This window comes from Phyllostomus discolor, chromosome 12 (genome assembly GCF_004126475.2).
Source record: "Phyllostomus discolor isolate MPI-MPIP mPhyDis1 chromosome 12, mPhyDis1.pri.v3, whole genome shotgun sequence".
NCBI lineage: Eukaryota > Metazoa > Chordata > Mammalia > Chiroptera > Phyllostomidae > Phyllostomus > Phyllostomus discolor.
Genome location: NC_040914.2, coordinates 40416924 through 40442824, shown reverse-complemented (window position 1 = coordinate 40442824; position 25901 = coordinate 40416924). Strand labels below are relative to the sequence as shown.

General features: G+C 50.3%; 1 protein-coding gene across 1 annotated transcript in view; it reads right to left on the bottom strand.

Moving 5' to 3' along the window:
- Positions 1–24555, bottom strand: part of AGBL1 (ATP/GTP binding protein like 1) — a 161018-nt gene extending 136463 nt beyond the window's left edge. Inside the window, exons 1-6 of the mRNA XM_036013551.1 lie at positions 24451–24555; positions 19931–20029; positions 17978–18041; positions 16112–16258; positions 14065–14196; positions 10671–10764 (exon numbers count right to left, since the gene is read on the bottom strand). Coding sequence (XP_035869444.1) covers positions 10671–10764; positions 14065–14196; positions 16112–16258; positions 17978–18041; positions 19931–20029; positions 24451–24555 — 641 coding nt within the window. The remainder of the gene's footprint in view (positions 1–10670; positions 10765–14064; positions 14197–16111; positions 16259–17977; positions 18042–19930; positions 20030–24450) is intronic.
- Positions 24556–25901: the final 1346 nt, after the last annotated feature.

The following is a 25901-nucleotide window of genomic DNA, read 5'->3' as shown; positions in this document are numbered from 1 at the left end:
AATACTTGAAGGGGAACCTCTGAAGATCTCCAGAGTTTTCTCTCACTGTGCAGCTGTCTTCCTCACCATAGCACTCTGTCCTATCAAGTCTAAGCACCTTGGTTTCTTCTCCAGACTCCCTATCCCCTCACCTCCATCCCCTCAACACAGGCCAAGTATGAGGGGTGCCCAGGGTGCCCCTGCCTGCACTTCAACCCGGGTGCTCTCCCAGGACAGCAGCCATGAAAACCGAAGGCTCACCTCTCAGCGGTCGCCGGCCTTCATTGCCCGATAGCATCTTTAAAAATATTTCTTATGTATCTTTATCTGTAGCTCTATTTTTTGTCAGGCAGGAAGATAAATCTATCCCCAGTTCTTCCATTTTGACCTGAAGCAGAAGTCCTGTGTATATTTTTAAATAGTTGAGACCACACTGCATTTTGAACTTTTGAACCTTACTTTTTCTATTCAGTATTTTATCATAAGCTATTACCACTGGCAAACATCATCCCTAATCTATTTTTGTGTGATACTACATAATATTCTAATATATAAACGTATTGCTTTTACTATGCATTCCCTGTTAGCAAACTTTTCCTGGTTATATCTCCGATTATAAATAAAACTATGATTGTAATAATTTTGTGCATAAATCTGCAACCACCTTTCTCGACGACTCTTTCAGACAGGTTTCAAGAGTGGCAAAATCAGGCTAAGGAATGAGAACTTTAAGACAGAACCCTGACATACACCACGCGGTCCCCACGAGGGCCTGACCGACCAGTGTCCTGACTCCCGTACTACTGAGTACGTGCGTGCTCACTCGCCGTGCGGAATCCTCCCCAGCGACAGACAGGATCATTCTCCAGAACCCCTGCTCCTCTGACTTGTGAGGCTGGTCTCTTGATCCAAACTGTGTTTCTCCGATTATTGGCAAATTGGATATTTTTACGAACTTATCAGTCTTTCCAGTCCCTAGTTGCAAACCATACATTCCCATTCTTTCACTGCCTGAAAGGTATCAGAGTGTTCCAGACCAACCTGTGTGAGCGCCCTGGCCTTCCTCCCTTGCCACGTACTCCAGCCACACGGACACCCACTGTTTTTATTCTCTTTTTGTTTTTTACACTTGTTTCTCTATCTGCCCGGAAGGTGATCCCTTTACAACCTTAACACAGAAACCCCTTCCCTATTCCGAACCAAAAGCTGCCTTCTCACTCAGTTCTTTCCGGTAGTACACAGTAGGTACTCAATAAATGTCCACCAGTTCCTGGGTGGGCGAAGACCCTCCTTCTTTGGACATCCTGCCGTTGTGGCATTTTCCTTACCGGTTTGCATACCGGTGTGTGCATACATCTGTGAGCTCCATGAGGGCAAAGGTGCTGTATTTCCATCTCAAAGCCCACACCCCTCTGCTGCTAAGAAGTGCCCCAAAATACTTACTAAATGAAGAAATGCTTAAAAGAGTGTAACTCAGACAAGCCAGAACGACTGTTCATTCATTAAGCTGGCATTTATTGAATACCTACTATGTACTACCGGAAAGAAATTCAAACCTAATCTATAAGAATTCTCTTCTTTTCCAAGGCGATCCATTGTCTCGAGCCATTTCTCTCACTGGCTCTGATGCAGATAATTAATGACCACAGGAGATTAATATTAAACCAGCGCTGTAATTGGACTTAGACAGAAAGCCTCCCATCTGTTTCCATCCTGCAAGGTCTAAATTCCCCGAAGCAGTGAGCTTTTAATGGCTACACATCCGCACAGTGGCTTCCTCTTGACCCCTTCCTTTCCAGCTCCTTGCGCTGGCTCGTCTCTGCTGAGCGGGCACACATCCAGGCACCGCACCACTCACAGCCCCGCCGGAAGAGCAGTGCGTTTCCCTCCCCACGCGCTTCGTGCTTTGTGATGTCTGAGTGTGGAATCGACCCCCGAAGAATTTGGTAATGGCCTAGCAGAAGCATCGCCTTCCCAGAAGCAAAGGGTGAAGGGCACAACAGAACCTACTGATACGGGTCTTTCCGTTCCTCTACCCAGTTCTTCAAATCCCCTGCCCCACCTATTTGGTGAGGAGGGTAGGATTTACAGGAAGATGGACACTTCTCTGAACAGCTCCGTGCTGATTCGGGCTGGGCCAGAAGATTCGCTTCTGCGGCAAGTGAAAGTCCGAAGAGCCTGCCTCCAGATTCCCGAGTAAAAGTGGGGCAAATCCATAGAGGAGTCTGGGCAATACAGGCGTCGGCAGATAAAGATGGGAAGGGAGTATCTGTAAAGAAATCTCACCAGGCCCTGGCTCGTGTGGCTCAGTTGGCTGGAATGTCATCCTGCAAACCGAAATGTTGCAGGTTCCGTTTCTGGTCAGGGCACACACCTGTATTGTGGGCTTGGTCCCCAGTCAGGGAGCTTCTGCAAGGTGACTGACTGATGTGTCTCTCCCACATGGATGTTTCTCCCCCCTCCCTCTCCATCCCTTCCCCTCTCTCTGGAATCAATGAGCAAGTCCTCCAAAGAGGACAAAAACAGAAATAAATACACAAAAAAGAACCCTCACTAGGCAGGTAAATGCAGGGCCCCCTGAGAATACGAAGGGCCCAGGACGTTTTGTTTGGGTGTTTCTGGAGCCTCTGTCTGTACAAACAACTGGCTAAAAATCCGCACGGCAGCCACACCCTGTCTGCCCCGGCTCACGCTGTGCTCAGGAGGAAAGTGCGCACCAGACAGCAGCAGCGACCCGACCGCCTGGCCATCTTCCTGGGACCAGGCCCTGGCCATGGGGTCCCGAGACAACCTTGTCCTCATGAGATGCAGCACTCCTCTCCCTCCTCTCCCTCCTTGAGGCGTCTGGCCCACCTCGATCAGGTGGCAGGAGGCCAGAGGGCACCCCAAAGTGGGAGAAACAAGAGCCAGAAGCCCCGTCTAGATGGCACGGCCAGCCCCAGCCCATTCGGCCAACAGAAGAGAACTGTGTGCATTTCAAGCAAATCGCTCCTCAGTGGGGGCCTCCGGAGGCCCCAGGCCCAGAGCAGAAGCCCTCCCGGCTCAGCTTTGAGGGCCTCCCCGGACACAGGCATTCGTGAGGACATTTCCACGGAACGGGACACCGGCCCGTTTTACGAGCCCAGCACTGGGTCCGAACGGGCCTTCCCACCGTCCGGCGCTGTTACTGCTGCCGTAAGCTGTCAGCAGCGTGAGGACAGGGCGCAGCACCTCCTCTGTCTTCGAGCCCCCACGCCCGGCACCCAAGCAGCACAGAGAGCGTTGTCCAGTAAATGTTAAACATCCTAGCTCAGGGCATGCTCATTCTGCATCATCTGGTAGAGCAACTGAGAGAAACAAATGTCTCGAAATTAGGACGGAAGGCTTGGTCTGACCTCGCTGGGTTTCAGTGACCTCATCGTAAGATGAAGAAGCTGGACCAGCAGACCCCTAAGGAACTTCCACTTTTAGATCCTGTGACTCAAATATCTACGGCTGGCTCTAATCAGGGAGAGATCACTGGCTTCCCAGGAAGATGAAAGGGATTTAAACCAACAAACCTTGTTGCCAAGGTTTAATACATGTAGGAAACTATTCATTCCGCCATCGGCTACAAGCTCGGAGTCAGGTGGCAAACACACTAATCACTGTCAGTAAGCTGAGCCTGTGTTGTACACTCCCAGTGTCAGCACTTGGGCAGCTGGGCTGGAATGTTTCTGTTCCTGTTCCAAGGTATTTGAGACCAAGTGATCTGGAGCACACAGCCTCTGAATCCCCAATGTGAGCCCGTGCCCCGGAGCTCACGGAGTCTAATTATACTGAACAGAGAGCAGCAAAGTCACAAAGCCATTAATGAGGGAGAGGAGGGGAAAATGAATGCCCAGGGAGGGATTCGGAAGCTATTCTGAGAAAGGGGAAAATCTGCTTCTTTGTCTCAGTGACAAAGCAGCTGAGTCATCCAATCGCTCACGATCTCGGGGAACCCATTAGCTTTGCTTGAGTCTCCACTCATCTGTCAGCTACTGGAGTCAGAGGAAGGAGAACGGAGCGATGGTTGGAAAAAGCCCAGAAGGTCTGGCTCTGGGAAAACACAGCAAATTGGAGGGAGGGAAAGAAGGAGCAAGACATTGTTTATAGCTTGTAAATTGAAGATGGAATCACTGTAAAGAGCTGCCAGGGAAGCCAGGCCCAGTAATCCCGCACTTAGGCAAAGCTCGGCTGGCAGAGCTGCCCTCAGGGCTTGGAGAGGAGAAGGTCATCTACCACTATTCTAAGCTCAAGGAGCTGCTGGGACAGACAACGGGAGACTAAGCTGAAGAATTTGCTTATGAGGCTTACTTAGACCCAACAGATCCATCTCCGCCCGCTGCCAGGTGTTTAAACCCAGGGGAGCACACGGCCTCCAGCTCCACGCCCCATAGTAACCCAGACCCCCAGAAGCCCCTGACCCAAAACAGTAGAAATCACAGCATGAGGATCCTGCTGAAAACCTGAGAGGACACTGGGGGGCGAGAACCCTGGAGATCCCTCCTCGGCAAGGTCCTGAACGACATGCTTCCTGACCTCTGGTGGCCTCGGGAAAGCCGCAGAAAGGACCAAGGTGAGGCACAGAGGTGCCATCTTAGCTTGCAGGCAGTCCTGCATTCTCCCTGTGAGGGGCGCAATGTCAGGGAATACGAAGGTGTTTAAGGGCCAGCCCCAGCTAGGAATAACAGCCCCTCCGTCATTGCTGACTGAGTCTGATGTTTCTGAAGGCCAGCAAGCAGGGTCTGAAGTCCTGGGTGATACACGAATGATCACGGCAGGAACCCAGCTTCCAAGGGCTGGGTGAAGAATTACAGTGTGAGGATCCAACAGGCTCCGCAGGGAGGTGGACACGGTCAGGGAGACAGACAGTGGGCATGGCTGTTACTATCACCAAAATCCTCGGGCCCCTCCTAGAAATGAGAGAACAAGGGCACCGCTCCAACAGGAGGTGCTGAGACACAAAACAAACACAGCTTCCCTAAGGTCACAAGATGAGGGAGTCACAGACAAGCCATCCATCTTTGTCTCCATAAATTTCCTTAGCGATGGGAACAAAGACAGTTGTAGTGGCGATAAACAAACTTGTCTACAGTGCAACCAGCTACCGAGCGCTAGCTCACCTTGGCCCAGTATCATTTCTCCTCCCCTCGTTCTATAAAAAGCTCCCCCCTCCCTAAACTTCCAGAGCCCCAGCTGAACCGGTCACCAAACCAAATACTGGAAGCCCGTCTCCAACAGCAAACAAAGTGTTGACATGAATGTTGCCCCTGGCAGCCCCCAAACCCAGATCTTTCCCTGCGACCAATCTTGCCAGTTCCCCAAACACCAGTAAATAAGAGACGGAAGGGTCCACATTGCTCCTCCCCTGCAGCAAGTGAGACTCTGCTCTCGGAATGAGTTCCCAGAGGCACCTGAGACCCTCACTCGCAAGAGAGTTCTTGGCAAGCCCCTGACATCATTTCCCACACATGTTCAGACGTCACGGAGCCCCACGTCTGCAGTCAGCAGAGGATCGAGAAAGGACAAGATCGTCAAAATGAAGGGCCTACTGCAGCATCCACTCGGCAAATGCTAGCTTCTTTTTTCTTTCTTTTTTTTAAAGATTTTACTTATTTTTAGAGAAAGCAGGAGGGAGAAATAGAGGGAACATCAGTGTGAGAGAGAAATATTGATCAGTGGCTTCTTGTACGTGCCCCAGCTGGGGAACCAAACACGCAACCCAGGCACGTGCCCTGACCAGGAATCAAACCCAAACTGGTGACCTTCCGCTTTGCGGGACGATGCCCCACCAACGGGGCCACACCGGTCAGGGCGACTTTTCTTCATCATTAGAGAGCTTATTCACAAAAAAATATTTACTCAATTGAATTAAGCCGACCATACAGGCCCTTGGGTAAGCCCGATGGAGAACAGAAACAGAAATACAACTTGATTTCCATCCTCAGAACAGTGAGAATTTAGAGGGAGAGGGGACACTCAGGACACTCAGGCCAACGTAGCACAGAGCTGAATCCGATGCCGTTAATGGGAAAGGCGAACACAGCGCTGGGGGAGCACACAGGAGGGAAGACTCCTGTCTGGTGGGCGGAGCAGGCGCCACTGGGTGGGGCCTGAAGAGCAGGGAGAGCATGGACCAATCAGGCAGCAGAGCCCTTCCTCAGGAGCGGGAGCCGCTGAGGCAAGAACTGGGGAGCACAGGGCCCGCCGCACGTGGGCGGAATGAGCCGGAAAGGGCGATGAGAGGAGGGACAAACGATGAGGATGGACAGAGAGGGGACGCGTCCGTGAGTGCTCTGAAGGAAGCGCGGCAGTCCCACCCAAACGGCTCAGACAAAGGTGATGGTCATGAGGAAGCAGGTGCAAGCCAACCGCAACGCACGCCAGTGACGCTGCCAGCACGGTGGGAATGTGGGGCGTGAGGGAGGCCGGGGCCAGCGCCTCGCTGGGAGTGAGGCCGGCACGAGGCCACGGAGGGTCAGTGACATTGCTCTGCGTGCCCCTTCCCTCCGGGAGGCGTGTGGCGTGCACCTCTGCCGTAAATCTTGCCCTGAGTACGATCTGGAGACAGGGCTCCGTTGGGAACAGCTGCAGGGCTAATTTTAGGCCTGTGCCGGGGAAGTGGGGCAGGCCTAATCCCCAGGGCAGGGCAGAAACAGTAGCACACACCGGGCATTGCTTCCTACACACGCGTCCCGGAACAGCGCCCGCAGCCCGCTGCCCACGGAGGGCGGCCCTCCGGAGGGCTGTCCGTGTCTCCTGACAGGGGACCGCATCCCCTTCCCAGAGACCCTTCAAACCCACTGGTTCCGGCACCCGGGTGGAGCTCAGGAGAACCCCCTGGGTGCACCTTAGTTACTCCTTGGGGACGGGGTTCCGGGAAGAAGGTGAGCACTGGCCGGAACATCCCACCTTCACATTCTCCCCCAGCTCGGCTGCCTCACCTAAAGCAGGCGGCCAAGGCTCCAGTAGCGTTTGTACTAAGAACAATTAACGGTATTATGCACATCAAAGGTCACAACATTTTACACCTTGTTTCTTAACCCCTGCAACCAACCTAGGAGTTAGGACTTGCTATTCCCACTTTGACGGTGATCTAGAAAGACGGCTACAGGACAGGCCTTCTGATTTTAACACCTTTGTTCGTATCTTGCTGCTGGGGTTGAGGGTAAGGTAGAAAACAAGGCAGCTCTGGGAGAGAAGTGAAAAGCAGAGGGAACACACATTTATTTAGCCTTTGAGAGGAAACAGCCATTCAGTTGAGTAGAAAGGCTCTTCTATCCTTAAGCAAATTGTTCCAGGACTAGGAGCCCATTTAGACAGCAACAGAAATTTAAACAAACTTGAACAGCTTACGATTGTCTTACGTATGGTGGTTTAGAAATAAAATGCTGGGAATAGATTGTGTAAGACACTCGGGTGGTGGTTTAAGAGCTAAGGCTCCTGCATCAGACAGGGTTTAAATTCCAGCTCTTCGACTTAGATGCTAGCACGTTACTTAACTTCTTTCACCTTCAATGTTTTTTTTTTTCCTGTGAAACTGGGGACAGCAACAGCGCCTGCCTCACAGAGGAGAGAATCACGAGATAAGGCATGCTCAGAGTTCAGCGCCGGGCAGGGCACACATAAATGCCAGCACAGTGACGGCTCCGTTGTCATGGGTGGTGACAAACCTCTCTTCCACAGGGGGTTTGTTTCAGTTTGTCACTGGGCTCAGGGCGGGGAAGCTACCCCCACCCCGGGCACTGGCCACCACTGATCTGTTCTCTGCCACTGCAAACTCACTTTGCCTGATGCAGAACTTCACCCGCGGGGGAACGCAGAACACGCATGCTAGTCTATCTCATTCCCGTCCACCCGGAGCAGCGTGTTAGGGATCCATCTATACTGTGGCTCGTGCCAGTGGCTTATCCTTTTCATTGCTGATCAGTTTTTACTTTACAGATACACCACAGTTTGTGTATCCATTCATTTGGTGACCATTGAGGTTGTTTCCAGTTTTTTTAATATCGGAAATAAAGTTTTTATGAACATTCTTTAAAAAAACAAAAAGTGGGGAGCGGGGATTGTGTTGCCCAAATTCTACAGGAAAAAAAGGAAAGAAATGCAGAAATATGACTGAGGTCTCTGGAGGTGCCTTTTGTCGCTGGAAACGTCCCTGGTGCCACTTTCCCACCTCCCTGGGGCACCTGGGTCACATCTGTGGGGGAATTCAACTCCCCTTGCCAGAGAGGAAGAGCAATAAAGTGACAAGCTTGACTCTCTGAGACGTGGATTTCTGTGCTTTCTCCTTTACTCCCGTCTGCTGCCTGAATGGGGAAGACAATGTGGACGAAAAAGGGGCCACGTACTACCCCCGACAACCTCAGGGGAGGCCTGTGTGGCAGCCCTACGAACTTGGAGACCAAAAGCAACCACGCAGGATGGTCTGAACATGAAAATCCCTAACAAACGTGAGGTGTAGTGAGCAGTCAAGTCCTCGGTCTGCAGCTTCCCGGGCAAAGGTCAATCTTTACCTCAAGTGAGCCTGTCCATGTATTTTTGCCTCTACGACAGCACACCTTGGAAATGGCAGAGGACTCTCCTTTTCCAACCCCTAAGAGCCCAGTCTCCCACCAGAATACGAGACCACCGAGCCCCTCATGGTTATCTTGCTCCCCACGTGCCTCCTCCACGTGCTGTGGATGGTCACTGTTAACCACCCTGCACCCACCCATGGAAAGGAAGTACGTGTCTCTGTTTCCTTTCTATCCAGCCCCAGAGATTTCCCCGATCTGCCTTCCCCCACCCCTAACCTCACACCAGTGGATTTCATGTAACCCTCCTTCTGTCTCCTTCCATTCTCCTGTCGAAAATAAGTTGCAAACTGCCATTCTCTGGGGCACATTCTCAACCCATTGAGACTTTGCTTCCCGGCAACTGCTGTCAGTTTGGCCCAGATAAACTCATGAAAGTGTTCTACAGGCTTGGACGCCTCTCACACAGACGACAACAAAAGGCAAGAGGGCCCCAGAAGGAAGGGGTCTGGTGCCCAGCTCAGCCGGGAGCGCCTCCAGGAGAGCGGCACAGCGCCCAAGCGGGCGGAGAAGAGGTGACCGAACAAGACGCGCACAGGGAGGGGCCCAGCAGACGCCCTGGAGATTTTTTGCAGAAGGCAGGGGAAGCGACCACACGTTCCCGAGCTGCCAAACAGGTGAACGGAAACAGCGGCAGGTCAGGAGAGGCCGCGGGAACAGGGTTAAAGGTTCATGGCCTGGCGGCCGAGGGACAGGGGGAGACTGCAGAGGTCAGCAGTGAAGACCCACGTGCGACGATAAAAACCAGACGCGTATCCAGAGCCAAGTCAGACCTCTCCCCAGGGACAAAGACGGACGTTTAAGAGGGGAACGACGTACAACTACAGGACAGTCGCGAGTTAGTTCTTTGTGGTTGTTGCTGAGTCTGTTGCTAGGCCTCCGAGGTGCTGTCCTAACTAGATGAAGATGACTCGGTAGAATTTAGTGGAACCCCGATGTGCAAGACATTTGCCCTTGGACAGGGGGCTTCTGAAATGAGGTACGTGGAACGCTGACTCCCAAGAAAGGGCAGCCTCCACCCAGAAACAGTTCCCTGGCCAAATCAGCCTGAGAACAGGGCGCACTGTGGGCCCACCTCGGATGCTCAGGGTGCAGGCTGGCTTGACGAGGGCTTTGAGAAGTCTCACAGCAAAGACATCGACTGAACTTTGTCTCACCTAGTACTTCTCAATATGTGCAATGAGGATTTTTTTTTTTTTTGCTGAGATATATTTCACTCTAGGAAATGCCGGTGTAGAGAGCCGCAGGTGAGAATGGATGATAATGGCATTACTGTGGTGACCCCAAGAGACGAATATGCGGGGGGAACAGGAGCCTGAGATGGATGCCTGGTTGCAGAGACTATCATAGCTGGGCATGGAAATGCTACTCTGCCGAGCGACCCCATACATCTTGAAAATTGGCTGAATCGTTTCTAATATTCTTTCAAGGTCCTTGCTGAGTCACTCCCAGAAATGATGGCTCCTAATGGTTCCAAATCTCTCTAACGCCTTCATGTCTAACCATCTCCCTTTTTAAGTCGGTGATTCACTCCACTCTAGCACGCCAGAGAGAATGGTCGAGTTTCATTTTCCACTCATAAAACACATCTGAAAACCAGCCCACAGCCGTGATGGACGGCTCCGAGGCCCAGAAATGTAACTGGCTGGCCCCTGAGGAATGTCACCTTTCCCTGTCATTTCTGGACCGTCTTTTAAGGACTACGCTCACGGTGGCAGAGCTGCTGTGAGACAAGAACCAGAGCCTTCAGGCAGGAAGCCTAGGCCTTGAAGTCGGGAAGATGTGGATGCAAACCCCAGCTCTGCCTTTCGTAGCGTCGTGACCGCGGATGAGGCTCTTCCCACATCTGCGTTTCCTCGTGTGAAAATGAGGATAGCGATATGCCCACTCTGGGTTGTTGCGAGGATTAGAAGACACGACACATGGGGGGGGGGGTGCGCAACTCACGATCGGTGAAACGAAGTCCCTGGACGACATCCGCAAGGTGGGGAAGTCGTCGCCCAGGAGCGCGGGAGGCGCCGCGAGCACATACACCAGGCGGCTGCCCCACCCCCTCCACCTCTGCGGCCATCACCCACAAACGGCAAAAGTGCTCACTGGAGCGCTCCGTACCTGATGATTCGGGTACGCTTCCTGGTGTAAGGGGCGATGACCTTGAAAAGCAGCTCCATTGCCCCGTTAATCCCCAGCATGGCTCCCGTGGTGACTGGGGAGGACAAAAGCACAGCGGTTACTGAGCTATCTGAACCAGGCACTTTTCTCAGCACGACCGAGTGAACCTAAGAGACAGGGGAGGGGAGGTGCCTCAGCTTCCTGAACAAAGGCGGCTTGAAAGCAGAGAAACTCTCTGGTCTTTTCATCCCTGGCGAGAAATAAAGCTCGCCTACATAGCCCGCATTATCTTCTCACACTACCCTCTTCCCAAAGGGGGTCCGAGCCATCACATTATACTTCTCATTCTCTGATGGTCCCTTGCACTTCCCCACTGAATCAGTGTAGTCAAGGCAATTGCTGAACAGAAGATTTTTCTGTAAGTAGACCTTTGTGTTCCTGGCAATGACTTCAATTCAAGTTGTTTCACCACCCACCAACTTCCCGTAAGATACATACATGCACACACGCACAGGTGTGCACGCACACATGCACACGCCCACACAGGCATGTAGATATATCGGCATGTGTGCACACATACAAACACATGTGTGTGCATGCACACATACATGCACACAGGCACACTCAAAGGTCATCCCACTGGCTTGGACACAAACTCTTTGGATGTCACTTTCACCCCCAATGATTCCCTCATGTCCCTGCAACATCCCCAGTACCCCATGCCACATAGCTCACTTTAGGAGGGCCCTGGCCATGTCAACAAAATAAAAATTTTAAAAAAGGAATCTACAGGATACAGAATTGAATTGGTTTGGCAGGAGGCAAAAGTTTCACTGTGACAAAGGAAGAAGGTTATCTTCTAAGGTATGACTCTCCACCTAAGGTATTCTCTTTCCTCCACCGCACTGGTCCGGTAACACAGAGCCAGCCTGGTTCCAAGGAACACAAGCAGGAACAAGGGGGTCGTGGAGAGGCAGAGAGAACGAGGGAGGCTTGTACTGGCTCGCTCCGAGCCTCGGGAAAGGAGGATATGTGGCAATTCGAAGGCTCTGACCGAAGTCATCTCCGAGAGAGCCTGAGGCGGATGTCTCGGCTCTACAAGGAACGTGTGTCCTGGCATGTCCTCCGTGCACACATCCCTCCCCAGGCTGATGCAGGCGGCGACTCCCTGGATCAGAACTCGGGGACTGGACATCTCCGTCCTGCCTGCCTGCCTTCTATTCTCACGGCCACCATTTCCAAATCGGGAGCACGTGCTAGAGCAACCTCCTGGCACAGAATTCAGCAGCATGCTGGTATTAAGCAGAGTGAAGGAGGAGAAGAGTGCTAGGAGCAGAACTTCTAACACAGAAGACATTAGACTTGGAACAGGGGGAGGATAACAATAAGAAATCTTCACTGAGCCTTCCCTGCTGGATGCCTGCCCAAGGTCAGACCTCTGACAGCTCTATAAATATCCCCGTTGGCCGTCTGAGAGCTGCCAAAGGCTTCACTGGCTGTCACAGACCCGCTCTGCTTCCAGCCAATTCCTTCTGCAGATAGGAGCTGTTTAGAAAGCTTGCTGGAACATTCAACGGTGACTAACAATTCACCAAAGAGACAGCCATCGTAGGCTTTATGAACTCTGCTTGCCTCTCATCAGTACAGTCAATGCATAGGGCCTGGTAGTGTGATTTTTAAAATCTCTGATGAAGCAGCTCGTGGGTACAGTACATGCAGTCTTAGAACATGAGACACGTGGCCACCTCCTCACACCCACAGGCAAATCGCAGCATCTGTCCGAGCTCCCCGCTGAAGGCACTCTTCCGGATCTCTACAACCAGTACGCATAATGAGGAAGACACGTCATTCAGCCTAATTGTTCCTTAGGAAAACAAAATGAGGTGCTTGAAATTGTTGCTGGCAAGCCCCAAGTGGGGGAGGCACCCCTTCTGGCTACTCATGAACGAGAGCCGTCCTTCAGCCTAAGCCACAGCTCCTCCCTTCCAGTTTCCCTCACTAGAGACGGGTCTGGACAGAGCCGCTCAGCCCCTCCCAAATGTGCCGATTTTCTGCACAAGTGAGTGCAACACATAACACGTGACATGTATGAGTCAAAGCAGAAGCTCTGTCGGTGAACATGGAGTCAGGAATCTATCTCGTCAGTCCCTACAAATAAGTTCTCATCATGGGTTCTCCGTGCTTGTTCACAGAATTAACAGATGAACTGGGAACCTACTATTTTAGCCGTTCTGCACAGTCAGGGAGGACAGGCGCCCCCTGCACTCCCCGTGTGTGTGTCCCTCCCATCATTTCAAAGGACTAGGAAAAGAACAGGGCAGGGAAGGGAAACGAATGCTCCCTGGGCAGCCACCATGTGACAAGCGCGCCTGTGAACATTCTCTCACTCTCCCCACCTACCACGTCTGTGAGCTCTTGTGACTACTACGCCTTTCCGGGGGGACAACACGTTCAGGTTGAGCACGTTAAGTGCCCCTGCCGTACCGCCCTCAGGCGATGAAATCAGAGTCAGACAGAGGTCTTGCTGGATCTAAGCCCACAGTCCTTCCTCTGGAGCGCATTACATCTAAATAATTGTCCCTTTCCGTCTGCAGGAAAGGGGCTTAGAAAGGTGAACTAAAAGTCTGTGCTCGTTGCATGTGAGATAGGAGGTATGGTATCTACTCTACTAATGAGAACTGTCTCCACTTGGAGAGTAGAATAAACATGAGTTTGGCGTCAGAAACTCAGCCGCTGTGACTCATCTGTATAAACTCAAGCAATCGCTTCACTCTTCTCAGCTTCATTGTTTTTCTTGGCCGTAGAGTGGTAAGTCTAAATATAGGGTTGTTATGACGATCAGAAATAATCCAAATCAGCGGACGGCATATGAGGATGTTTCACGGGCGGTGATATATCTGGTTACCTTAAGGACTATGTTGAGACGCACCAGGAGACGAAATGTGGTAAAGGATATTGTGATCCCTGAATAGCCTCAGGGACGTGGTGGGGAGCCTTGTGACGAGAGGGTCATTCTTGACAGGTGCGACGCATCGCCCAGGGCTGTGCCTACGATAAGGGCTGAATAAAGCCTGCCCTCTCCTGCCACAGGTCTTTTTCACCTTGTAGTACTAACAGAGAGACCTAGGGCACTCACACGTGGTTCACAGGGGAAAACATCCTGACATCTAACTTTAGGAACAGGCCCAAGAGCTCTACCTAGCTGTACAGGAGATGAAGAAAAAAACTTCTCGCTGCCAGAACATGAGGTTCCACACGGTTAATCTTTTTAGGACCACGTATGCTCTCTACTCACACCCTCCTTCCAACCGCACCCCCAAGTGGCTTCCAGGTGTCCCAGCCCCGGTTCGGAAGCCCCCACCACCACCCAGGAGGCCACAGCTGAATCGCTTACCACTAGAAGCAAACACACGCAGAGCCCAGAGACAGTGCAGGAGGTTCTGGCTGCGGGACAGGTTTTTCCTGGCCAGGATCAATGTCACATCCAGTGCTTCCAACTCCAGTGCCTTCTGCCCAAACTTTCTATCTGTGAACACAGATCAGTCCATCTCAGATGTGTTGCACATTAGTTCTGAAGGCTGTACAATGTGTGGGGGACAGAAACGCAAAGACGATGGCAGGAAGAAGGTAATCATAGCTGATGAGACGTCTCAGATCTAGTAAAATGCTACTAAGTATGTCCCCACTGGAAGCAGGTAGCTCAGGAAAGCTAGTTCAGGGTACACGTACGGTCCGTTATTAACATTTACATGAAGTTTTGTGGGTTGTCTGACTCGCAACCCTTTTGTGAAGGATGTTTCAGGCTGTCCTCAGACATGAATGAGTTCAGTAGGGTATAAACTCCTTCCTTTAAGATATTTCTAGAGTTAAGGATGTGTAAGTTACATGACATTTAAATACAGTGCATGGACAAAGATTGGATTATTCTTTGAACACGTCTGTAAAAGACATTGTTGGGAACATTTGGAGAAACTGAAATGAGTCTGAATTATTCATTCATTGCTATTTTTGTTAGATTTGAAATCGTGGTGTTGTGAATACATAGGAAAATGTCTTTTTTCAAAGAAATGAACTTGCAAAGTATTTAAGAGCAAAATGCCATCTATAATTTTCCCTAAAACATTTCAAATAAAAATAAAGAAAATATAACAAAATGTGAACAGTGATTAGACCTAAGTAATAGGTAGATGAGGTCATCGTTCTATATGATAATTTTACAATAAAAAGTGAGAACACAATTCTAAGAAAATAACGTATACTCCCCAAACTTCTCTAAATTATTGATCCACATAACCTGATATTTAGTTTGTGAGCTAGGCATCATTACTTCAGTAAATAGTGAATAAGAACAGAAATAAGGGGAAAATCCCTTTTATTCTTCGATATGTTCCTGGCCCTCTCACATTTGTTGATACCCTTTCCAAACTACAAGGCTCGAAGAGTCGTATCTGTTTTTGCAAGAGTACAATCAGTATCAGATTCATCCCGAGTGACAATGTGTAAAACGGAGGAAGTACCCTAAACCTGGTTTATCAACATGTGGCTCTGGACCACAGGACAACAGCACAGAGACCCAGGCCAAACTCATCAGACCCACCCCACCCCTCGCACCGGGAAGAGAGACCTCTCTGCCCCCGACCCCGGGAGCACACAGCCTCCTGTCGGCTCGGGCCTTGTGGGTCAGGCCCCGGCAACCTGATCATCAGTGTCAAGGGCTACACTTCCCTGGCGACGGAAGCTGTGTTGAGGGGATTATGAGAAGAATGGCATCCAGGTCTATCTCCTGAAAACTGCAGCCCTGCTGCGTCTCTCCTCCCTTTCCCTGTGAGACCTACGGGACTCATTTGCCAGGCCCCTCCACCCACGTGCTCAACACGAGACAGACAGAACCTCTCTCCGCCCTAACAGCAACCCCGGAACTAAGCACAGATGCCTCCGCTTTGTAGACGAGGACCCCATGGCTCAGAAAGTTTAACTTGTCCAAGGTCAAGTACTAAGCGTCAGGGCCAGGTACGAACCCCAGATCTGACCTCCGAGCTGATGTTATTTATGATGAGGGTATGTAGCATATCTTTGCGGTGTTTTCCAAGAGTTCACTTGGCCCACTCTTTGCTTTGCTGACTTCTCATCCCTTAGGTCTGTGCTCCAATGTCACCCCTCCCCAGCCGCACCCCGTAGGGCCACATCACCCCTTTCCCTTACAGCCATCAGCTGGTTAATTCTTGTTTACCTTCTACACCCCCCCCCAGTTGAACACAAGCTCCGTGAGAGAGGGCCCCCTATCTGTCTTGGCCACTCTGGGATTCCTGCCGTCACCCTCAGGTGTCTAGGACCTTCCTGCTGCTTCCTCCCTGCACTTTTCCACAAGAGCTTCCCAAACTGTCACAGGAACAAACACAGCAGTGCCGTCCCGCCACCTTCAGGTCTGGGGGTGTGGGTACCTCGCAGGCCGACTTTGGCCAGCAGTCGGAAGAGGGGCAGGAGGATGTCATAGTCGGGGGACGCAGTCCTTGCTGTGTTCACCAGGGTCTGCAGAAGGGCTTCGCTGCCCCCCTTGCTGATCATGTAGCGGATCCTCCTATCTGTGCCTACGGGGAAAGAGGGAGAGCTGAGCCATCCAAAACCACTCTCATTTCCCTGCAGCTAGAAGCAGCGCAAGGATTGATTCGTTTCACCCCAAACACCAAAGCTGTGTAGTTCTTGAATCGACTTGTGTTAGAGTCGTGCTATTAGGTCAGGGGCCGGGGTGGGGGAGGATGAGATGTAGAAACAATAGAATACTTAAGTACCTAGGTGTATTGACCTGTAGCCCCTGTCAAAAAGGAAACCTAGAATCCACTTTCCTAAGGATCTATGGAGTCGTCAATGTACCGATGCATCTGTGTCTGCGTGTACATAAACATGCACATGGGCTTATGTATAATCATGCACTTTAACAGAAGAGGAAATACAGTATCCCCCTGCTGTAGGTTTGAATTATCTGGAACAGGGATTGGGATGACAGCTTATCTAGAACAATATTATTGTCGGTGTACAGTTCAGTAACTGACGGCAGGAAAAAGATGGAAACAACTGGAGTAATCCTTTGAGAGACAAATGTCCAATTATCTCATCTAAGTCTGGGGCTCGGATGAAGTATATTGATCTTTGTACCTAAGAAGAGTTTTGAACAGGGACCCCCCCTCCCAACACACACACACACACACACACACACACACACATTGTCCCAGGTGAAGCTCGAAAGCAGTGATTACACTTCAAGTTGGAAGGGGTCCTGGGTGATTCTCTGTGCACTGGGCCTGGTCACCCCAACCGTGGTGGCCCACAGGGTGGGACATTACCAGCAAAGAAGACCGTCTGGTTTTTCACCCTAATGAAAAGCAGCCCCTCTAGTAATGGAACAATACTCAGCGCCTGGATCCAAAGGAGAACTGCAAGGTTTCATTCTAAGAGTTCCAGATCCCACCGGACCAATTAAACGCAGCACTATTCCAAGACAGGAGGGCACCCCACTCAGAAGACTGCAGGGAAGTCACCCCGCCATTGGGGGGCAGCACACACTATGGGAACACCTCCCTGTGAATGGATCCTTCCTCCTGGAACTGTAGCCTGAGGTTCTGAGGCTTTGGAGTGTCGTTCATTTAGGGATGGATGTTTGGTGTTGATATTTCTTCCTAATGCAATGCAGCTGGCACACAGGGAATGGAAACTGAGTGACTGTTGGAACATCCAAAAAGCTGTGTTTTCCAGGACTCTCACATGGACATGAGCTCACACAGGCCTGCCCCATTTAACTCGGGTGATTCCAACATAGCCGACTCTGTCATCTTATCTCTGAAAACCTGATGGCTTACCAACTGCTAGGTCCAGCTCCTGCCTCATGTTTCTGTCTCCAGTGACACATGGTAGGAGCTGCCAATACCCGGGTCTAAAACAGGCCACAGCGAGGGAAGCAGCGGGAAGAGAGAGGTCAAACTGCTGAGGGCTGAGAAGAGCTGCAGATGCCTGGAGCTCCTCGGACTCAGAGAGGAAATGCCATAGAACAACCACCCGGAGCTAATTTCCTCCTACATTTGGGTCACCGTAGGGTGTGCAACAAGACTGAAGAGCTCGAAGTACAACCAGCCCCATTTACACCTGCACTCATCAACCTCAGTGAAAAAAAAAAAAAGATGGGTGGGTGATTCTGTCTCACAGAAAAACTTGAGCAAAACCCCAGGCCACCCAGATTCCTGGGCTTCACCACAGCCCCACGCCCCCACACCCCCATGCCCAGCACAGGAGGGACGATGGCATTGCCTACTCACCCACAGACAGCAGGTCTCCGAGCACCTGGAGGATGGTCAGGATGGATGCCCTGTCAGAGGAGCTCTGCAAGGAGAACACACGCCCTTTCATTCGAAATGCAGAAGGAGGGAGGCGGCACAGTCGGGGGTGCACGTTGAAATGACAGGACTGTGAGCTCCCTTCCATTGAGAAAGACTTCCTGTGACAACAAATGGCCGAAGGGAGGCCCTGGCCGGGTAGCTCCAACCCAGTTGGTTGGAGCACCACCCCAAGGTGCCAAGGTGACAGATTTGATGCCTACTCAGGGCACATACCAGAAACAACCAATGAATGCACAACCGAGTGAAACAAGACCAATGTTTCTCTCTCTAAAATAAATAAATAAATTTTTTTGAAAAAAATATCTGGAAGGGCACTCCCTAAACAATGTCCGTGAGGGAGCTTACTGAGATGAGGGTCCCAGGCACTCTGCCTCCTTATTTCACCTTCAGTACCCTGCCCCTGAGGACCCCTTCTGTAGCAGTAAGATGGGCAAAAGAATAAGCGTTGATGATTTATGCAGAAACAGCAAAGGAAAGGGGGCTTTTGGGTTGAAGGCAGCACAGTTCTATTATTTCAGTAGGTTCGGGGGCGTCCAACTTTTTGGCATGCCTGGGCCACACTGGAAGAAGAGTTACCGTGGGTCACACATTAAATACACTAAAACACGTAATCACAAAAAACTCTAATATTTTAAATAAATGTATGATTTTGTTTTGGGCCGCATTCATAGCCATCTTGGGCCACATGCAGCCCATTGGCTACGGGCTGGACAACTCCGGTTTAGATTCTTTTTAAGTGCAGGGCTGAGAGCAGAAACAGAAATCCAATAAAGTGTTCTGATGGAAAAAAACGTCCCCAACTGATAAGGAAGAATTTTTATTTTGTCAAGAGTAACCTAGGGGAAGTACCAAATCTTATTATGTAGATATTCTATGGGATTCCTGCAAAATAGAAGTGCTATCACACAATATTCATCTTTCTCTGTCTGACTTATCTCACTTAGCATAATGCCCTCCAGTCCCATTCACGTGGTCACAAATGGCAGGATTTCCTTCTTTCTCGTGGCTCAATAATATTCCAGTGTGTGTGCGTGCACACATGTGGGTTCTTTACCCACTCATGAAGGGCTTGGTCCTCCAAGACTGCAACCCCTGCCCCCGAACTGCAGGCTCCAGTCACAACTCCAGGTTGTTAACTGGACTTCCCACCAGCTGGCTGCCGATGGAAGGCTCTCACAGCATCCCCATCGGGTTCTACTACTCACTTGAGCAGCTCGCAGAACCCAGAGAAACACGTTCCTTGCTACATGAGCAGTTTCTAATGAAAAGATGTAACTCAGGAACAGGCAGACGCAAGAGATGCACGGGACAGAGCTGGTGCGAAGCCCTCCCCAGCACAGCACCGTCCGCACAGCTTCTGCTGTGCACTCACCCAGAAGCTCTCTGAACCCCGACCTTTGGGATTTCTGAGGAGGTTTCATTATAGTAGTCGCCTTATCCATGGGGGATACGTTTCAAGACCCCCAGTGGATGCCTAAAATTGTGCATAGTGCCAAAACATACATATACTATTTTTTCTATACGTACATACTTATGGTAAAGTTCAATTTATAAATTAGGCACAGAAAGAAATTAACAATAACTAATAATAAAACAGTATGACAATGTATACGTTATGCTAATGTACTCTCTCTCGAAATATCTTATTTCACCTACAGAAGACTCGTTCTCAACACAGATCTCAGCGACCTCAGCGTGCGACTTTTTCTGTCGCCATTAAATGGAGCACTTTTACCTTTTCACGTAAAGGAAGCACTTTCCAGCTTGCCTTCCACAGACTGGTACGGCCACCATCACCACCTTTGTAGTTCGAGGCCATTATCAAGTAAAAACAAGTATCACTTGCACGCAGGTCCTGAGTTACGCACGCACCAGTCGCCTGATGAGCCAGCGGGCTACCACGTGACGCACGACCAGGAAGTGTCTACCGCCTAGACCGGCGTACAGCGTGCACACGCTGGACCGCGGGGGCTGTCACGCGCCAGGCGGCGGAGTGGGTATCGCGAGATCTCACGCTCCTCAAAATGGCGCGCAGTGTAAAACGCTTTTTTTTTTTTTTTTTTTTTACTTCTGGAGTTTCGCATTTAATATTTTCAAATCAGAGTTGACTGTGGGTAACTGAAATCGCAGGAAGCAAACCTGAGAATAAGGGGGTACAACTGGACCTAGTGGGAGAGCTCAAGCTGGGGGGGCGGGGCGGGGAAGAGTGGGTGCCTGAAAGTTCCCGCCCTCGAACCATTCGCGTCCCTGGTTATCCTGGAAACCAGCCCCCTTCTGTCCCCAGGGGCTGTCCCAAAGTCCCCTTACTAACGTAACAAAAGATGCTTTTATAGCTCTCATCACTTGGGAAAGAGCAAAGGTGCAGGAGCTCTGGGCCATAAACTGGAATGAACAAAATACGTATTTCTTAGTATGAACCATAATATCATGGCAGGACTCTGGCTCTTTGAAAGTGGACCCAAAGACTGCTCACAGTAGGACACAAAGTCCCTGCAATGGTGTCTATGATTAACACTGATGTTTCTAGGTCGGCCTCCTGCACCCCCAATAATTGCTCTTCTTTCCGAGAAGAGGGGAGGAGGTAAAAGGTAAAAGCAAGTCTGTGCAAAGTTGTGTAACTTGTAAAAAAACCAGATTCATTAGTTAATGAATATAATGTATCAGTTAACTAGGAATTATGAGCAAAGAAAAGGAAAAGAAGAAAGGAAATGGAAAGATGAGATTAAAAAGGAAAAAACAAAAAGAGAAAAACTATTAAGGTAGAAACTGATTAAAGAGGAGAAAAGGATCCAGTTTTAATTTCCTTTCATTTAATTATTCATGCGTTCATCCCACACACGTGCGTCGGAAACCATTATGTTCTAGTCACCAGGTTAGGCAGCAAAAATACAAACTGACTGAAACCCAACCTGCCTTCATAGGTGAGCAGCCGGTGGATGATGAGGACCCTGGATGGTAAAGGGCTGGGACAAAGATAAGCATCACTGCTGGGAGAATGCTGGAAGGAGCATTTAACCCAGGCAGGTCCACGAGCGAAGACCTGAGGAACCATGCAGACAAGTGTGGGGGGAGTGTTCTAGCTAGGCCGTGGCCCGTGTGCAAAGCATGATAGAGCTTGCTGACCCTGGGGGTCAGACTGCTCCCAATGTGACCAGATGCAATAAAGCAGTCAGTTGGTGAAGGGAATTACGACTTTCTGCAGGCAAAAACCAGGTCTTATCCATCTCCGTAGTCTCATCTCCTAGGGTGTAATAGATAATCCATATATTTTATTATATTAATTTCTCAAGTCAAGGAGCTGCCTGCTTTATTACAACGTCCACTAAAACTCCCTGAGAATAAGCATTGTCTCATGTGCTTCTTCTGCACTTGCCCGAAGGAATGGAGAGCTGGGCAAAGGGAATACACTGAATCACCACCCCTTGGGAAGAAGGCTGTGCACCCGTGAACATTCCTGTGTAACTGCTTTCAGGTCTGGGACAGGAGTGGCTGATGGAGTGTTCTGTTCCCCGCCCCGGGAGGCCCCCCCAGTTCATCTCCTCTAAGCCTTTCTGCTGTGCACGTGATTGGTTTCGAGGAGCTCCAGATCTGCATGAGAAAATCTGAGTAGAAAAGTCTGGTGAGAGATTCAAGAAAAGATTTTTTCACTGGGAATTAAGGAAAAACATTGAAAACAAAGCAAAACAAACAAACAAACTCTCTTTAAATGTGCTAATTGAAATAAGTCAGATGGAAAAAGTCAACAACCATATGACTTCACACATATGTGGCATATAAAACTGAAAGCAACAAATGAACACACAAGACAAACAAACAAAAACTCACAGGCACAGACAAGAGTATGGTGGTTACCAGAGGGAAGGGGGGTTGGAGGGAAATAGAAGAGGGTTAAGGGGTCAGATACATGGTGAAAGAAGAGGTTTGACTTTGTGGGGGACAGACACAAGGCAATATACAGGAGATGTGTTATAGGACTGTATGCTTGAAACCTGCATAACTTATTCACCAATGCCAGACTGATAAATGTAATAAAATTTAAAAATAATTCTTTTCTCTCTTTGGACATTGCCATCTTCAGAACATAATCCTGGGCCACCAGTGACATTCTGAAGCCACTGAACCAACTCTGTGGAACCACCTACCTGCGGACTTTCAGGTAAATAAAATAATACATACGCTCACTTATAAAGCTGCTTCTATTTGGATAGTTTGTTACGGAATTTTGGTGTGATGGGCAAAAAAGAAAATTTCCCACCTCCATGTGCCTTCTCCTTAAGCACTATGTTCCTATTAAACAGAAAAAAAATGACTTCACAAATGAGCTCTAGGACGAGCCCACCAGGAGAATGCTGCCGTCCCACAGAAACTAAGAGACAATATCGTCACGCAGATGTTGAGTTCATGATGCTCTCATGTCTGAGCCAGAATGGATCAGCACAATATTGCTTTTCTCTAAGTAAAAATTATGGCCATCAGTGGAGGGGAAAAAGCTCCACAAAACCTCGACTGGCATTAATTTCTGCACTGCTATGTTTACCAATAAATATTTTACACTATTTCAAAGAGTAACACAAAGTGTTATCTCACCCACTGTAATAATAAATGAGCAATTAAAGAAAGCAGGATACGATGGGCCTCAATTTTCTGTTAACGATTCTTTTAAACGAATCATTGAGTAATCCCCTGTTGTTTAAGACTTTCCTATAAAAAATATGGATCTGCCAAGTTTTCAGGGAGAGGCAGCCAGTCGGAAGAACAAACAGTGTCTTTCGCAGTCTGTGGGGTTTTGAACTGCAATTTTTTCCAATACTGTTTCGAGTCTGTTGCTCCCCTGGTTTGAGATTCTCTGTCTCCCCGTTGCCTTCCTCCTCCTGACTCATCAGGATGGTATGTCAACAAGACTCTGCACATCACTCAGCCTTTGGGGTCTCATCTCCAGCCACGCCCCCCCACCCCAGTACTGCACATGGCGACCACACAGGACCAGTGACGGTGCCCCAGGATCACTGGGGGAATCTGTGCCTTCAAAGCTGTGCTCACGATGCTGCTACCACTGCTGCAGTATGATTTCGCCTCCTGCTTCCTTCCCATGAAACCCGCTTATATTTCAGTTCCAAGCTCAAATGCCCTTTCAATGTAGTTTCCCAACTAACCTGCCTTCCCCACACCTATTACTCAAAACCGCCACAGGTGTGCACACCCCGGTATCCACAAAGACTGAAACCGGAGAGGAGCCCCCTGAAGTGGTGCAACGCAGTGTGGCCTGGCCTCTCTAAGAAGAGGATGACTTGGTTTGCATTTGATTTCCCACAACCCACTTTGCACAATGCATGCCTGTATTAGAATCCTTACTAGACCCTGGTTATTTTCTTACCTCCCTGTTCGGGTTGTCCATTTGCAGGGTGACCAACAACACCAACATATAAAGGCTTAAAACAACAACCTTTTCCCTAATTTATGATGTGGGTAGGGAATTTGGGCCAGGCGTGGCTGGGAGACCCTGCTGCTTTCCGTGGTGTCCGGTGAGGTCCCTGGGCAGCATCCAGCTGGCAGGTGGGCCGGCTGGTCTGGAGGGTCTTTGACGGCTTCCCTTGCATATCTGGTGCCACGGCAGCAATGGTGTCACCTTGGCAGGTGGGGGGACTGGGCCCACCATGGACAGTGACCAGATGGCCTCCAGGTGGTCTTTCCAGCATGACCGATATAAGGTGCTTAGACTTCTCACATGGCAGCCGCTTCCCCAGAACAAGCATTCCAAGAGAACCAGGTGCAACCTGCAACCTCTTCTGACTTAGCTTCTCAAGTTCAACCGCTTCCAGTCAGTCAAGTCACTGGTGATGGGCTAGGGTCAGGTGGGGGGAATAAGGCTTCCAGGTGGGAGACTAGAAAAGAATTTGCAGCGGGTATTCATCTTCCATACCTCTTCGGACGGGAGCCCCTCTGGAGCACGTAGTTTGCCCCGTTCCTCTTGGTACCCCCAGATCGTAGCACGGGACCGAGCTCAGTAAACTATGGAATGGGATGGGGTGCGATGGGATGAGAGGGAATGGAATGGGACGTGGTACACCATCTGCTGGAGCCTCTGATGACAGGACTCACCTCAGAGCATATTGCAGCGAGAACACTGTCACAGACCTTCACACGTTCCACGGCTCGGTGATTCCTCCAGGCCGGCCACTGAGCCGGCACACACAGAAGGCCTGGGATGTGCCAAGCCCTGTGTTAATAAACAGGGAACATCGATGTCATCGCAGGCTTAAAGTGGAGGCAGAAGGCCCAATTCTACTAGACAAGGAACGAAGAGCCCACCCACAACCCGTTTTGGGTGACAGCCCTGACGTCTGAAACGGAGGCTTACACGCTGCCCCTCTGTCCCCACAGACGGAACGAACAAGCCCTCGAAATTCCAGTTCCTGGTCTCTGGAGAGCAAGTGGGAATCTCGCCCGAACTCGTGAGCCAAGAGCACAGGACACAGCTCATAGCCCGGGAAAACCATATTGCCGAAACCAAATTTGTTCTTCCCGTCATGCAGTTTGCACACTCACTGGAGATGGTCCATGGGTCCAATAAGAGACCTTATTAAATTTGGAGTGGGTAATGAATGACGGGAGGGAGCCCTAATCAAAAACTTCAGTTACGAAAAAACGGTTAGAGCACCAAACACGATGACCGGCAGCTCTCCGTCTTCATGCCAGAGGAGACGGGCAGATGCTGCATCGTCATTACAAATGCGGTTTAGGCAGGAGAGCAACTTCCCGTCAAGGCTGAAATGAATCTCAAAAGAAAGAGGTGCTTTAGAACGTATGGATGGAGACATCTGTGAGTGAAATGGAATGAGACGTGTTTCCCTGTGACGGGGGATGGAGCGGAAGCAGTGGAGCACCTAACAGAGAGGTTTGCCCTCATTATGTAAACTGGGTGCCGTGCGCCGTGACCGTGCATGGCGACACGGGAATAATCTGCGTCTTCCCGGAAAACGGTTTCCACCCAGGTCATCCTGTTCCCAATGTAGCAGCATACTCCGAAGGAAGAGGGGGGGAATAAAACCCAAAACACAAAACTCGTGGAACGAGTGAGGCTGTGTCCCCCGGGCGGAAACAACTGGGAATCCTGTGCTTCGTGTCATGCCCCTGACACCCTTGTTGTCATTAAGTCAGTGGTAAAGAATCGGAGTCACAGCAACAACGACAGCAATCAGTGGCGTCCCATTCCTGAAAGGCTCCCTGATTTCTTTTCAGTGGCGCTCAAAGGGAAACTGGATTCATCTCCGTTTGTAAGAAGAAGGTGACGTCTCTGCACAGCACGGTTGACTAACGAGGGCACAAACACGCAGGCTGGAATTAAGGATTACTGAAAAGAAGTGCCACACGGTTCTCAGCTCCTCTGCGTGGATGCTACACACGGCAGATAAAGACCCTTTCCAGGCGCTTGCAGCCACGGCTCGGCGCCGGCGGGGCGGAAGCGAGCGGCTGCCTCCTGGCCCAGCCAGCCGCTGCCTGTCACCGCCTTCATCCTCTCTGAATCCATCGACCTCTGAGACGCACAGGAGAGACGAAAAGTACCCGGGACAGGAAGGCCCAGTCCCACCTCGGCGAGGTCACTGAGCCCACCAGCTTCCAAACACACTAAGGGGAGGCCCTTTTTCAGGTCCCCTACCCAGCTACTTCCTAGCAAGCTGGCCTAACACAGAATTATTAAACAGAGAAAGCTTGTTTCTGGTGTCCTGCGTCTCTCATTTCAGGGACCCCCATTGTCACAGCTGTCACAGCTTTGTTCTACCATGTGAGTACTCTCTAAACTAGTAAGGAATGCCCTGTCCCATTCTGAAAAGCTGCTTTTCAG